Raw genomic sequence first — 17245 nt, 5'->3', positions numbered from 1 at the left:
TCAATTTACGCAGCGCTTTACATATACATTTTACATTCACATCAGTCCCTACCCTCAAGGAGCTTACAATCTAAGGTCCCTAACACATTCATACATACTAGCGACAATTTAGACAGGATCCAATTAACCTACCAGCATGTCTTTGGAGTGTGGGAGGAAACCGGAGTACCCGGAGGAAACCCACGCAGGCACAGGGAGAACATGCAAACTCCAGGCAGGTAGTGTCGTGGTTGGGATTCGAACCAGCGACCCTTCTTACTGCTAGGCGAGAGTGCTACCACTACACCACTGTGCTGTATTAAATATCCCCCCCCCAAAAAAAAAATTTCTTCATCAGTTTAGGACAATATGTATTCTTCTACATATTTTTGGTAAAAAAAAATTACAATAAGCATATATTGATTGGTTTGTGCAAAAGTTATAGCGTCTACAAAATAGGGGATAGATTTACTGCGATTTTCTTATATTTTTTTTTTTTTTACTAGTAATGGCAGCGATCTGCGATTTTTGGCAGGACTGCGACATTGTGGCGGACAGATCAGAAACGCTTGACACTTTTTTGGAACCATTGACATTTATACAGCGATCAGTGCTATAAAAAAGGAACCGATTACTGAGTAAATGTCACTGGCAGGGAGGGGTTAACACTAGGGGGTGATCAAGGGGTTATATGTGTTCCCTGGGAGGAGTTTCTAACTGTGGGGGGATGGGACTGACAGAAGGAGGAGAGAGATCGCTGTTCCTAATCACTAGGAACAGCAGGTCTCTCTCTCTTCCTCTGTCAGAACGGGGGTTTGTTTACATTGACAGATCCCAGTTCTGGCTCTCTTTCCCGGACATCGCAGACGCCGGCCATACACATCGGGTCCCCCACCGTGCAGCGGCCACACACCTGCTATGGATCTTAAAGGAGCCGGCGTACAGCTACGGCGATTCGTGGGAACGAGCCGACCTGCCGCCGTATAATGACGGCGACTGGTCGGCAAGTGGTTAAAATAGATATCAAATTTCCACAAAGATCATACAGCACCAACAAAGGAAGAAGTTCCCTAGTCATCAGCTATAGCCCAGGTTACATAGCTATGCAAATTCATCACATAATTGTCAAGGATGCATGCAGCTGTTGGTAAATGTGGCCTGTGAGTATTTAGAAATCAATGAATTCTGGTCATCAGAAATCATTTTACCAATGACTAAGCATCTAAGAGCAGTAACCTTCCAGCACTATCTATAGGCGCAGAGTTACTAGAACCCCAACAGTAAAGTCAAGGAGACCATATGCTTCTGAAAGTTAGCCCCAGATGGATCCTTTAAGAGACATAAGTAACATAAATTGATAAAATGGAGAATTGAAGCTAAGAATAGACATTTTATTTATTTGATATGCTTGACCCCAATTTCTTTAAATGTGTATGCATGTGTTGAACACACATCAAATTTTTAATTGCTAGATCTTTCCCTAATAAAAAAAAATCACCCAATGGCCCACTAATAAACCGGGGACAGCGCACAGAATACTTTTATTTGTTATGAAGAAACCTTTCAAATGTGAGTTTTTTTTTGCTGGTGTTGTGACAGCATGCAGAATGTTTAAGTGGCCAAACAACCTCCAGATAAATTTACATCACTGTAGTACCGAGGTGCAGACATGGTTAAAAGCATGCTGCTTTATTTATATGCCTATCCACATTATAAAATGTTCCTTGCTATCTTTTTGACCCACTAATGCTAGAGGGCCAAGCATACCCAAACGCACACAACTGTTCATAATAATTACAGGAAGAAAATGTATTTTGCTTGTAGCTTTAAACAGGTCAAGCTAAATCAGCCCACTCAGTGGCATGTAATTCCAAAAGCATTTACACACTGACATTTCTAAGTTTACAAAACACAGCGTATTTCTTCTCTGGCATTTTTGTGTCCCTACATACTACAAAATGCCCGATTGTCATTATTTTGAAAATATAGTGTTGGCCCCTGTTAAATGGCTAGTATGCAGGAAAAAAAGGTGGGGTGGGACGGGGGTTACTTGCCAAACAGAAAGGGAACTACAAATCACTCCACTGTATCTCTATTTAAACTATGCTGTTCTAGAACTGAAGAGTTTTACATACTAAGACAGCAAAGACTAACATCAACCGTTCAACAGCTCATTTGCACCTAAACTGGAAAAAAATTAAAATGAAAAACAAAAACACACCCACAACCCCTTTTCTGCAAGTAAACCCTTGTTCCTTGACATTGCCAGGATCCGCGTGAAGCCAATGTTTCTTACAAGCATTCCAGAGCTAAAGTGGTCGGAGCATTAAAAAAAAAAAAAAAAAAAAAAAATACCTTCCCACAATGTAACAGAAGCCCAGGTTCCTCTCTATGCAAGCAGCATAAAGCTGTGGCCAGGGAAGGGAGTGGGCACAAAAAAAAAAAAAAAAAAAAATTGCAGGTAAGGGCTTTAAATTAGTTGCTCTGCCATTGCAATGAAATTAGATAACACTGTTAAAATGTAAGTGGCTGGTGTATATAAAGGAATCTAATTTAAAGAGGTTGTAAAGTCAGAAGGTTTATCATCTTAATGCATTCTATGCATTACCTGAGCCCCCTCTCTATCCAGCGATGTCCACGAGTGTCTCTGCCGTCCGAGACCCTCCCTCCTGATTGGCTCAGACACAGCAGCGGCGCCACTGGCTCACGCTGCTGTCAAAGTCAGCTAGCCAATTAGGAGAGAGAGGGGTGGGCTGCGGCTACTTGCGGTGGGGGGACTCGACAGGAGGAAGGGGCCAGGAGCACAGAAGATAGACCTGAGAAGGAGGAGGATCCGGGCTGCTCTGTGTAAATCCACTGCAACAGAGCAGGTAAGAATATCATGTTTTGTTATTTTTAAATAAAAAATAAACGAGACTTTACAATTACTTTAATTTAAACAAATATAAAGTGAGCCTTTTAGTAACCTTACAGGTCTGAAAATCAGAACACCCCGCCCGCCGTCATTTGTCTATACCACGGGTGGGAGGTGGTTAAAAAGAAGTGCTTGAGCTCCCATCAAATTACTTTGCCAAAAGGAGATAACGTTAAGTATGCTGCAGGCATAGGAAGCACTTTCTCTACCCCAGTCAAAAGGTGAGGGTCCAACATGTCTGATATGTATCAGAATAGAACAAGAACCTGAATTTACATGACTGTCATCTCTGAGCCAGCATTTCAGTCCAGGAAATAGAGGCTGGATGATGCCTGGACAAAGAGGACTCTATCTTTTTAGAAATTAATGTAGAAAAAGGATAAAGGAAGGCAAGGAGTACTGTAATCTCTAAAAGGTTTATAAATGTTACACTTTTATATTACTTAGCATGCATGCCTTGTGAAAACTAAATTGGATGTTAGTTTCATTTTAATTCAAGTTAGAAAAAGTATCTGTCCTAGATTCCTCCAACCTCTTCACAGCTGTATTCAGCCTGGGAAGAGGCACCACTGTTAGCCAATCACGTTTTACCACACTGAATGTTGGCATACTGTAAATCCAACAAATAGAGCTTGATGACTGGCAGGGAGGGCACAGAGGTGACCCTAATCATGATGTTGATCTTGCAGTTCCTTCCTTATTCACATTCCTGACCTAGCTGTACTGCTTTTATGACAATAGAAAAAAGTACAAAGTTAAGACTTCATATGGTGTCTAGAACAAGTGTATGAATTAAAAAACGGACTAAACAGAAGTACATATTGGGTTTATTTACTAAAACTAGAAAGTACAAAATATGGTGCAGCTCTGCATGGTAGCCAATCAGCTTCTAACTTCAGCTTATTCAATTTTGCTTTGACAAAAAAACACCTGGAAGCGGATTGGTTTCTATGTGTCGCCAACCGTCACTAAATTTACTGACAGTTTGTAAAAAATCAATGATTTTTACAGCTGTCAGTAAACGTCCGTTGGACAGATTTTATATCAGTTAAAATCAGTCCTTTTTTTTTCAGGCAGGTTAGTGTTGGCTTTGCAAGTGCAAGAAAGAACCCCGTGACAGCTTGATGCAGCACCAGGAGCCACTTATCCAGAGTTTGGAGCCCGTTGGGATTATCTTTAAATAGAAGTAGGCTGAAGCTGGTGGTGGAAGAAGCAAGCGACCACAGATCCTGCTCCTCCAGTTCCTGCCATGAAGTGATCTCAACTGTGCTCCTCCTGCTGCCTATCGGCATTGATAGGTGGTTGGAACCGCGTGCTTGTGTGGTGGCAACAGTTCCTGAACCCTGTTCCCACGGCCCCAAAGCTACACTACACATTCCTCCTGAGTAATTTATCCTGCTCTTCTGCAGCCCCAGTTCTCTATCAGGTACTGTCAAGGGGGGAGATTTGGGGATAAGAGCAGAATACGGCACAGGGGATAAGAGCAGAATACGGCACAGGGGATAAGAGCAGAATACGGCACAGGGGATAAGAGCAGAATACGGCACAGGGGATAAGAGCAGAATACGGCACAGGGGATAAGAGCAGAATACGGCACAGGGGATAAGAGCAGAATACGGCACAGGGGATAAGAGCAGAATACGGCACAGGGGATAAGAGCAGAATACGGCACAGGGGATAAGAGCAGAATACGGCACAGGGGATAAGAGCAGAATACGGCACAGGGGATAAGAGCAGAATACGGCACAGGGGATAAGAGCAGAATACGGCACAGGGGATAAGAGCAGAATACGGCACAGGGGATAAGAGCAGAATACGGCACAGGGGATAAGAGCAGAATACGGCACAGGGGATAAGAGCAGAATACGGCACAGGGGATAAGAGCAGAATACGGCACAGGGGATAAGAGCAGAATACGGCACAGGGGATAAGAGCAGAATACGGCACAGGGGATAAGAGCAGAATACGGCACAGGGGATAAGAGCAGAATACGGCACAGGGGATAAGAGCAGAATACGGCACAGGGGATAAGAGCAGAATACGGCACAGGGGATAAAAGCAGAATACGGCACAGGGGATAAAAGCAGAATACGGCACTGGGGATAAGAGTTGAATACGGCACTGGGGATAAGAGTTGAATACGGCACTGGGGATAAGAGTTGAATACGGCACTGGGGATAAGAGTTGAATACGGCACTGGGGATAAGGCGATTTGGGGGAAAAGGGGGCACCCCTGTACTCTGTATACAGCGCACTCTTGAACCCTGCACTCTGTATGCAGCGCACCCCTAAACCAGGCACTCTGTATGTAGCGCACACTTGATCCCTGCATGCTGTACTTACCGCACACACCAGGCAATTTCTATCCCTTTAAGACGCTCCCACTGTTAGTGCAGGAGGGGATACTGCTGCCTCCTGATTGTGTTTTTTTTCCCCCAGGTAATTCTTTCAAATGGGAACAACTGTTTAAGATGGGAATGCCCTTCACAGATTTTCTCTACCCTCCTGTTGTGTCTCTGGGACAGGAAGTAAAAGAAAATTGGAAAAGATGGTATACAGACAGAAAAACATATCAACGTAGTAGTTTTAACCTTTTCCTACTCTATCCGAAAAACAAAAAACGTGGATAGATTGCAATATTAATATATATATATATATATATATATATATATATATATATATATATATATATATATATATATATATATATATATATATATATACACACACACATACACACACACACACATACATATATATATACACACACGCATACATATACACACACACACTTTAAATTACATTTTAATGGTTCCTTGTGTGACCCAGCAGCAAGAGAGGTCTCGCTCCTCCTACTGCTGGTAGAATTACTTGAAAAAAAAAAAAAAAAAAGAAAACCCAGTAGCAAACAATGAGAAAGTATTTTTTAGCAGATGATAATATTGGCCAATGATCTATTACTTTTGGGTCTAATCGCTCACTAGGAATCCAAAACCGCATTAGCTGTAAACACAGAGCAGTGTGGCAGTTGAACCCCCATATTTAAAATGTTCTGTGTTGCATAAAGTATGATTATAAACTGTCCTTGAAGAAGGTTAAAAGCTGATTTACAGCAAGTGCTTATATCTTACTATAATGCGTACGTTGTTATCTTTACCTTGCTTGACATTTGCTTTTCAACACATTTATGTAGTTTTATTGAACATTCTGATGGTTCTTGTACAGATAATTTAAGACCCACCGAGACCGACCATATGTTACATTTCTGGCTTTTTATTTGTGCTAGGTGTTATGTACATTTATCATGGTTTGGAAGTGATGTGATTAACAGCAGCAACAAAAATATTCTATTATACCTAATAAATGGAAAAACAACTTTAAGCAGAGTATGTTCATAGATGACAGGTGGCTGAATAGACATACCAACATATACAAACAGCATATGAAAGCTTTTATACAGAAAATTTTTACACACTTATATTAAACTTGTATGTACAGCCCAAAATGTTTTTTTATGTTTAGTTTTGGATAGAAAAGGAAGGGATTAGAACTACTGTATATATTTTACTGCTATCTTGTGGGAACCATTAGGGAGCTCTCCCCTCACCTATTGTCAGTTAGCGCAATACAAAATGCTTTTACAATAGGAGATGGTTAGTACCCCTGTCAGTACTTTATTGCTACATTTCTGCTGCAGCTATTTCAGACAAATCCCCTTAACAGAGCCCCAGATAGCAGTAAAATCCCGACAGGGGTTCTAATTCTTCCCTCCTCTTTTTAAAACTTAAGGGCTCACTCATACCAAGCCAGTCCATTACAGTGCGTTAATGTATAATGCATTGGGATTCCTCATTAATTTGAATGGACAGCCAATGCACAACAATAGACCAGAAAATGGACATGCACCATTTTTAGCAACACATTGTTTCCACTGAAAATAGGTGGCACTTAAGCACACTAATGCATGCAAAACATCTGAATGGAACCTAAAGAACATGTTTTGGGTGGGCATACACAACCCCCCCCCACCCCACCCCCGCACGTGCTCACCTGTGCTGTGATTGGACACAGCACAAGACTGTCAGCAGGTTACAGCCAAAAATTATGGCTGTATACCTGCTGATTGGCTGTGGCCAACTACAGCCCAGATCTCTGTAAACACAGGCTGTGGCTGGATTTCTCCCTGCCATTTAGAAATGAAAGCAAGGAGAGAAACCCAGCCAGATCAGTGAGTACAAGTAGCTTGCATACAGTTGTTAGGCACACAGTTATAACCTTGATTGACCTCCTGATCACCCCCGTCACCCAGCCAGTGCCATTAGTACAGTGACGGTATACAGTATTATCACTGGTCACTGTATTCATGTCACTAGTCAGTGCCCCCCACCCCAGCCAGTGTCAGATTGCCCTCCACACTATCACAGTCACACTATAAGTTGCTGAACAATGCCATTATTAGTATAGTATCTGTATGTATGTGTCTTGATCACGATCAGAACTATACTAGTGTCCCCAATATCAGTGTTCCCAAAAACGCAGTGCTAGCAGGATCAGCTTCAATCACTGCCAGCACTTGTGACATGTAGAAGAATACATTTTGGCCTACATTTATGAAGACATATGAATTTATTGGATAAGTTTTATAACAACGTAGAAATTTTATTTACATTTTCTGTCTTTTTTCCTTCATACAATAAAAAATAAAAACCTAGTGGTGATTATGCCACCAAAAGAAAGCTCTATTTGTGTGAAAAAATATATATAAATTTAATTTGGTTAAAGTGTTTCATGACCAAGCGATTGCCAATTAAAGTAGCACAGTGCTAATTAGCAAAAAATTGTCTGGTCAAGAAGGGGGTAAAACCTTTTAGTGGTCAAACTGCATTCACAGGAGAGCTGGATGTAGAATGGTATCCATAGCCCTTGTTCCCTAAACTGCGTTCAAGCCAAGCTGTCAGTTCTTTTTGCACTGGGGGGCGATGGTCACTATGGAAATTGATTGTGAAAGCCCAGTTCTAATGTCCATCCTTTCTTTACAGCCAATTAATTGTTTGAAGGGAAATGTTGAGAATAATAAATGAAAAATGCAAAGAACCTACCTTGTTTCCTCCGGTGACAAACTGCTTACAGTTAGATTTTCCAAATTGAGGATGAACGGCAACAATCTAAAAAGATTACACATGTTGAGAAAATGATAAACACCAAGGCTAAATTAGCACAACAAATTGCTTTGCTTTGTGTTGCACTACCCAATTTGAACCACTGCTAACACATTTAACCTAGAACATGTAAAGAGGAGAAATCTAGTGGCACTTGTGCCAGTGACAACTGTCTAGGTAGGGGTTTCCCTCACTTTGGAGAGATCTTTCACTTCCTGTTGTATAAATAAGACAAGAAGCGAAGTGAAATTAAATTGATTCAATCAGAACACACCTGGCAAACAAAAACCTGACAGTGGAGTTTTCACTCCCCAGTGCCCTAGAAAAAGGCAAACACCACCAAATGAAAGGTCAATCAGCCTCAGTTCAAGAAAGACCTAGCAAGCTTTGCTGGAACCCGGGTTGAAAATGGCTGCCCTACGCTAATCAAAAAAAAAAAAAAAAAAGATATGCTTTACATACACTTTCGTTTTTCAGTCTTGAATACATTTTGTAAAGTGGAACTTCACTCTCTCAATCAATAGACTAATTTTAATCCTTATTTTGCTAGTATTAGTAAATAGACAGGAAAGTAATGTATATCGTATTTACTTATTTTAAACCTTTTTTTAACATTTCTTTAGTTATTTCATAGTTTCCATGCATGGACACATGGTGTCATACATCCAAGGAGTCTTCGGAAGGGGAGAAGGGGTTTTCTCAGCTAAGCATACCCTCCTGCCTGCATGAGCTAAGGGCATATGGATTCCAGGAAGTAATTGCTATATGAATTATCTGCCCTTACTCAAGATGGTCACAGCCAGAAATGCTAGGGAGTGTTTTTCTAGGTGATTTCTCAGCAAAATAAAGCATAGAGACATGGATGGATGGGTTTGCTTTAATTATGGGTTCTCAACTTGTGGTCCTCCAGCTGTTGCGGAACTACAAGTCATGCTTGTAACTGTCAGCCTTGCAATGCCTCATAGGACTTGTAGTTCCGCAACAGCTGGAGGGCCACAGGTTGAGCACCCATGCTTTAAATATTAAAAATAAATTAAAATAGCACTTTTAGTTTGTGGTGCTGAGATACAGTGTAGTTTCACTTTAAGGCCCACGTCGTCTCCGTTTAAAATAATTAGACAACAGACAAGCTGACGGAAAAACGCAGAAGATATCTTCAGTGCAATAAAAGGCTACTGAGCAGGTGAGACATCTATGACCAACATCCTATATTTTTCCCATAACAAAGTGTACGCCAGCTAATCTTTCTATTGTTTTAGTTTTGCATGGAGTGTGTAAAATGTAAAAACACACAGGAAGGCGCAAATGCCTAGTGCATTATTACCATTAAAATGTATTGAATAAAAAACTGTAGCAGGGACACAAACAATTACAGGGATTCTAGCTTCCTCTACTCTGCAAAATAAAAAAAAATTTAAAAAAAGTATTTCTGTTGTGTTGCTGTTGGAGATATTCCCCAATGCATATCTGGTGAGACTATAGGTTCCAACCTTTCCTCACTCTAGCATGTATAGTGCTCATACCCCATTGAAATTTTCCACATTTTGTAATGTTACAACCAAAAATGTAAATGTATTTTATTCTGATCTTATGTGATAGACCAACACAAAGTGGCACATAATTGTGAAGTGGAAGTTAAATGATAAATGGTTTTCAATTTTTTTTTTACAAATAAATGTGAAAAGTGTGGCGTGCATTTGTATTCAGCCCCCCTGAACCAATACTTTGTAAAACCACCTTTCGCTGCAATTAAAGCTGCCAGCTTTTTTGGGGATGTCCCTACCAGCTTTGCACATCTAGAGAGTGACAATTTTGCCCATTCTTTGCAAAATAGCTCAAGCTCTGTCAGGCTGACAGGATGGTGAAGGTCTGTGAACAGCAATTCTCAAGTCTTGCCACCGATTCTCAATTGGATTTAGGTCTGGACTTTGAATGGGCCATTCAAACACATGAATGTGCTTTGATCCAAACCATTCCATTTAAGTTCTGGCTGTATGTTTAGGGCCATTGTCCTGCTGGAAGGTGAACCTCTGCCCCAAGCTCAAGTCTTTTGCAGACTAACAGGTTTTCATGTAAGATTGCCCTGTATTTGGCTCCATCCATCTTCCCAACAACTATTTCAATGGACAGGGCGTTTTGGGAGGGGTGCATACACCCCTTCCGCACTGCCCCAAAGATGTTACTTGCAGGACTTTTCCTGTCCTGCAAGTGCACCACTCCAGTGTGAAAAGCATTTGGGCTTTCACACTGGGCTGGCTTGAGCGGTGCTTTTCAGGCACCATTTTTAGCGCTATAATGCCTAATGCCTGAAAAGCACCCCAGTGTGAACAGGGTCTTAAAGAGTTACTCAGAGGTCAGCATTTTAGCACTGATGACAAAGCGAAGCAAGCTGTCCTAGGATAGTTCAGGCGTACTGACGAAGCTTTCCAGGCATTAAACGCTGGGATAAGTGTATAAATGTACCAGGGGAGTATGTGGATAAATAAATGCATTCCTTGAAAATGTTTCTTTTATAATATAAACTCAAAAGTCCTGGTTTGTCTTGAACGCCCCTCGTAAAAATAAAGTTTTCGCTAGACATACAGTATACTTTATTATGCTGTTGGTGTTGTGGGAGTACATGCTTATAATAATAATAATAATTATAAGTAAATACTCATCACTCACAAGCTAGCGCGATTGGTAAAGCATTCAAAATTGAGTCAAGCTATGTCATTTTCTGTTTGTGTTGACCACTACACTTTTTTCCTTTTTTCTAACAAATGGCTGCATTTTGAATGCTTCTGTGGCTATAAACGTTATTATAACAGGTGTCTTTTCAAAGTAAGGCACTGTTAGAAATGCACAACTCTATTCACCAACTCTCAGCAATAGAAAAAGATATCAAAACAGCTGCAATCATTATCGAGCAATGCTGTATTTATGGAACAGCATTATGTTTTATTGGAAATTTAAGAGCTGGAAATAAAGCAGAAAGAGCAGTACAATAACTAATGATTTTCTGTGATTATATCAGCTTATAGTTTTACATGCAGGAGATATTTCCATCATTTTCAATCAAAGCCTAATGTACTTGAAAGTTATGCTACAAATGATATACAAACTATTGAACAGCATTTGAGGAATTACATCTAACTGACATCAGCAAAGAACTATGAATTGTCTGGTTTTAAAACCTCTTAATGTTATACCTCCTTGCATAAAGGGAACATAAAATAAGATATAAATAGAGCATGATTCAATGTTCAACTCTATTAACTGTGGCACTAGCTGTCATCTAGCAGAGTATGGTCCCCTGATAACCTACGGATTGCTGCCACTAGACTAGATAGGCGAAAAATAAAAATAATTTATAAATGTATATTCTAAAGTTTTGGGAACGGTGTTAAATGTTCTAAATTGCTCTGAAACAAATGTTATCACATCCTTTTTTTCTATTAGAATTAAAAAAAATTTCTAAAATGATAGCACCATCATTTAGGTTGGTCATTTTATATATTCTTTAAAAGGCATTGTACATTTTCAAATGTTTTTTCTTCTTTTAGCTAGGTATTAGTGTAGTTATAGTCCCTGTGTCAAATGTTTGCCTTACCTTGTAATGATGGACTCACATGTTGTGGCTGCAGTTTGTAATGTCATGACTGATAGATTCCCCTACCTATGTATTTATTCTACTAGCTTGTTCACTCAAGGGACAGGCAACTTCTTGTCCTGAGTCACACAGCATCCAATCCATGCCTTACCATTTACTCTGTGTTGCATCACAAATATGGGAGTGCTAATGTGATGAAAACCCCTATTCTCTTCAATTCTGACTGCTTGTGGCTGTGCCAGATGTAATTACTGTGCAGATTTTACCTGCAGAACACTAGGCAGAGACCCAGGAATTGTGGGATATTTTGTTTCCTCACAGGAAATGTCAGTCCACACACTACAGAGGTCATGCATCACCTTGCACATGGTCTCATGTTTGAACACAAAGTGTTGACAAAGGAATGTGCAAATTTACTCGACTATAGGCTGTGTGTACAAGGCAATAAATAGCACCATGAAACTACATGATCACTGTACATCTCATGCAGGTGAAAAACACTAGGTGTAGATAGTTAGGTTTATAATGCCTTTACATTTGTGTTTGTATTTTATCACCTGGAGACATTTTTTTACTATCCACATTTGTCATATGTACATTACGAGTAGGTTTCCATACAACCATTCTGCTTGCAGAACAAGTTCAGGATGACAAGGTGGGAAACAAGACTGAATGCATCCTCTGCTTATGTCTTACAGACAGACACAGCTTTTCTCAATGTCCCATTCAAGCATCCATCCAAGCCCGCACAGACCAACTAACAAAATCACAGGGTTACAGGACAAATGTCCCATTTAGACATGTGTATTTATGCCTAAAATACAACGGATAGGCAATATTTTAATTAGAAGATTGATCTCATTTGGATTTTAGAGGTCATAACAGCACTCACCTTTATTGGACAGTCAAAAATTTCATGCAATCCTTCTCTTGAATACAGTCCAAACACTTGCACCTATACACAGGAATAAAAACATTGGCATTTACTGTACATGACTGGTACATATTACCGTAATTGACTTTTTTGTTTTTTTTGTTAGATGGAGGCAGGATAGGCTTCTCTGAAGTGGAAAGTTTTCAAGGATCGCCTAAAAGTGGATACATTTGGGGACAGTGGCAGATTGGGCTAGCGAATTCCAGAGGATGGGCGAGGCTCGGGAGAAGTCCTGGAGGCAGATATGGGAGGAGGTGATGGAGCTAGAGAGCAGGAGGTCTTGGGGGGAACAAAGAGGGAGATTAGGTTGGTATTTTGAGACTAGGCTAGTGATGTAGCTGGGGGCAGAGTTGTGGATGGCTTTGTAACTTATTGTTAGTATTTTGAATTTAATTCTTTGGGCAAGTGGCAGCCAATGGAGGGATTGGCAGAGAGGGGTAGCAGACACTGTGCGGTTTGTAAGGTGAATGAGTCTGGCAGCAGCATTCATGACGGACTGAAGGGGGGATAGTCTATTTAAAGGTAAGCCAATGAGGAGGGAGTTTCAGTAGTCAAGGCGAGAGATAACCAGGGAGTGAATCAGGAGCTTTGTGGTTTCATTGACTTAAACTTATTTAAATAAGAACTTCATTCAGTTAAAATGATACGCTATTTAAAGACTACTTTTAATTTCCAGTATTGAGAGTGCAGATAGGATGTCATCCATTAGAGATCTAAATACTTTCACACTAACAGAGTAAGACACCTCATCCATTTTGAAAAATAGTTCAGCAAACTCCATGGGTCTTCTCCAAATCGTATACTTCCTCCTTTTAAAAAAGCTTGTCCTGTAAACCCTGGTTACTTGTATCAGCTATCCTCCAAACCTACATTGCTCGAACCAACTGTCCTACAATTATTGGCCACTTGCTATTAAAAACTAACAATCCTCCTACTCATTGTAAAATGTATGCAATTTTTCCCATAAAAAATAAGAATTAAGCTATACTTCTGAAGGGATGGGAGGGGGAGGGAGAAGGTATCCACGTCCGCGTAAACTATGGCTTTGGCTACTAAGCCCTGTAAACTGACTTTTTTTTTTTTTTTTACAACAAAGGGGCTAAAGCAAACCTGGAAAACATTAAAGAATGTAAGGGCTTAGCTTGAGTGTTGCCTATAATAAACACTAAATATTTTGATGACAGTGATTGGGAAAATGTATGGGATTACCCTTTCAAGTATCTAACCTCCCTTATGGACCGTACACACGATCCGAAAATCGGATGAAAAATACCGATTTCAAAGCGATCGTACGATAATCAGATCGTTAGTACAGAGCTTTCAAGAGCAGACCACAACAGTTCATTCGATATTCTCCGATCAAACACGAAAAATGTTCTATTATGATACCAAATCGTACGATTTTCGTTTAATCAGTACAGTTGTCATCCAAAAATACAATAGAAGTACACTACAACACATGACATCACTCCTGATTTTTTTATTCAGTTGTACAAGAATTTTCGTAACTTCTCCATATGCGACTAGCATGCAAACAAAAAAAAACAAAAAAAAAACCCACGATCTGTCATCCGATTTTCAGATTGTGTGTGTGGGCCATTAGAGATAGGGTAAATACAATTTAAAGAATAGCATAGGGTCTACTATACTCCATACAGACCTTTTTGACTGGTCAACCTCTCTGGCCTTTTGGGAGGTGTGATCACTCTATGGGGGATCATTTCCATATTTTCTGGGCTTGCCCTGCTATCTTACAGTATTGGAAAAAAGGTTAATATAATTAATACAATTGCCAGCACCTTCTTTTCCCCAATTCAAGAATTTGGCTTCTGGGTCTGGTGGATGATTTTTGCCTCCATGATGGTGGAGAGGACTCTTCTGTTACTTTTATGCAAAAAAGGCAATAACCCTCATTTGGAAAAAGCCTACTCCACCTTCCATTGGCTTTAGGCAGCAATTGGTAAACGTTACTTTGCCTTTGAAGGATACTTATTCAAATAGAGGTTGTATGCAGAAATTCAACAGGGTATGGTAAAGATGGATTGAAAATGCTTCTACTGCTATGATGCCATAAGTATGTATAAGTAGGTTTGATACACTGACTGGTGCACCCCTGAGTGGGCTATCCCACCTGGTTGTGTTTTTTTTGTCTGTAACGTTTCTACAAAAAAACTTAAATAGGATTGGAAAAAAAAAAGCACAAAATATTCATGGCCCATATTTAATTTTCACCAAAAAAAAATCATTTTTAATCAAATTCTTTAGCCCCAACCAAAATAAAGAAAGCACATACAAAGCATGACTAATACTTACCTATGATGGTTTTGTTTAATTGCTCAGTTTGACACTTAAATAAGCCTTATGCCTGTGATACCCAACAAAGGACTTTGATACCAAACTCTGACACCTCACTGACAACTGAATTTTATTGCAGACTCTCACATTTACTTCAGATCTACACTGCAATACATGAAGTTTAGTTGGTCATAGTCAAGATGTTGAGTGCCAATACAATTTAGTGGTACTATCCTTCAATAAAAGTATGTCGGAGGAAAATTGGCATTACACCAATGTTGAATCAGCAAAGCAGTTTATTCACATGTCAAGTATGACATAGTTTCATGTGTATTCAAGACCAACATTTTATGCCCCTTGCCTCCATTTAGATAAAAGTAACCTTTAGTGGCCTGATGGTTAACTAGGTTTCCAGGAGACAAAATTCTATGAAACAAAACGAGGAAAACTGAAGACTAGCTTTCATTCGCCATGAAGACGGACTGAATGTTCAATAAAGACTGACAGTGTTTTGGAGCAAGCTGCTGGAGGTCTGGAGTAGAAATGAGTAGCATGCTGGGATATGTGCTAAAATAGATGTCATAAGCGTCTGTGCTTCCAGGTTTAAGTGTCAGGATGACAAGCAGCAGTTCAGTGCAGTGAAACAATTAGAGAGAAGGGTTCTCGAGTTTAGTAAAATTTGGCACCATCATTAGCTCTACTAAAAACAAGCATATCTGATCTGATAAAAACTATAAAATTGCAGTTAGATATTATAATTATTCCATTTTTTATTACATTAAGGCTTAATGTACACGGGACGTTTTAAAACCATCCCCTGAACGGTTTAACTTGACAGATAGTAAACAACGTTTAAAAACATCCGTTTTGCCGCATTTACATGCCTCGTTTGTGTTTAGGAGCTTTTTTTTTTTTTCAAAAAAAATATCTCTATTAAAACATGTATCTCTATTAAAAATGCCTGTAAATTAAATGTGGCTAAACATGAATTACCGCATTTACAAGCTGTCGCAGGTGTTTGTAGTTTCAAATGCCTCTGAACATCTGTCCTGAAGGTATTTTTTTGCTTTCCAAAAAATACTTCTAAACTCAACTGCCTATAAAAGACCCTGTGTACATGTACTGATAACATAACAGAAGAGAGTTCAGGGGCAGCTGAAAAAAAACACCCAACTGCTCCTAAACGTCCGTTTACCAGCAGCAGTGTACATGAAGCCTTAGATTGTAAAATGGTGTTATCTGCAGGAGACACATTACTTGGAGGTAAAGTTCTTAAAGATGAATAAATACCTGTACTTTCCTAAAACTATCCCTTTAAATAGCCAAAATCTCCTATACTTGTGCACAATCACGGTAGATCGTAGTGTGTATTCATTTAAAAAATAACCAAACATATTTATAAATGGAGTACTTTTTATAGCAGGCTCGTCATTCCCTGTACAAAAGGCTAAGAAAGGGAGGAGCATTCTGCATCATGTGCTTACAAAAGGAGAAAGTGGACTTAATCTGTCTGCATCTGTTCCTTCATTATCATCTAGGTGAGGAAGTAGTTAAAGGAATTGTAAACCTTAATACTAAAATCCTATTAATGTATTCCACGATTCATGCCAAGTTATTTACATGTTCCTGTTTAATATTGCAAGTTTCATGATTAGCAGCAAATACCTACTGATCCTGACTGTCCTATTTTTTTCTCCAAAGCATAACTAAAGGCAAAGGTTATTTTTTACATTTGGAGTTGAGGGATTAGAACACCTGTCTGGTTTCTTTTATTGCTGTCCGTTTCCTTTTATGGAGATTCACCCTCTTGATTTGTCCTATTTACCATTATCACAGAAAGTGAAAGTAAAAGAAAAATCAAAATTTTGGGTTGTCACCAGCAGTATCAGAGGGGAAATCTCCCAATGGGGACACTAGGGACAATCAGGGATTCTCCTACTTATGAGAGTGTTACTCTCACTTCCTGTTTTGGCTATGGGGCAGGAAGTGAGGGGGAATTTTCACAATGGGACACAGATGGCAAAAACCCTCCCATACGCCATCCAGAATGAAAAAAAGTTTTGAACTAAATTTGGACCACACTAAGCCTTTAAGCAGATCCCTGCTGACATGATAAGTTTTGTGTCTTTTGGCTCCTAATTGGAGCTACAGGAAGCTGTGACAATGCACAGTGTGCCTGTAGATCTATACTCAAGCTTGGTTGACATGCCTATCCATCCAGCCCTGTTCAGGCTGATCAAAAGTGGCTCCCAGTAGCAGCCTTGCCACCAAACAGCTGCACTTTACTATTGAGCAAGGGGAGCCGAAGCAGTGAGACAGGTGGGCCCAAGACTATACAGGAACAAATAACGCTCTCTGGTAATGTATGTCAC

The 17245-nt window shown here is 39.8% G+C and overlaps 1 protein-coding gene across 1 annotated transcript in view; it reads right to left on the bottom strand.

The window, feature by feature from the left end:
• Positions 1 to 17245, bottom strand: part of VPS41 (VPS41 subunit of HOPS complex) — a gene marked incomplete in the record, with an annotated part of 438130 nt that overhangs the window by 275418 nt on the left and 145467 nt on the right. The window contains 2 exon segments of the mRNA XM_073630486.1: positions 7993 to 8058; positions 12537 to 12599. Coding sequence (XP_073486587.1) covers positions 7993 to 8058; positions 12537 to 12599 — 129 coding nt within the window.

The sequence above is a fragment of the Aquarana catesbeiana genome, linkage group LG05 (genome assembly GCF_042186555.1).
Source record: "Aquarana catesbeiana isolate 2022-GZ linkage group LG05, ASM4218655v1, whole genome shotgun sequence".
In the NCBI taxonomy this organism is placed as follows: Eukaryota; Metazoa; Chordata; class Amphibia; order Anura; family Ranidae; genus Aquarana; species Aquarana catesbeiana.
This window is presented reverse-complemented; position numbering and strand designations above follow the sequence as displayed.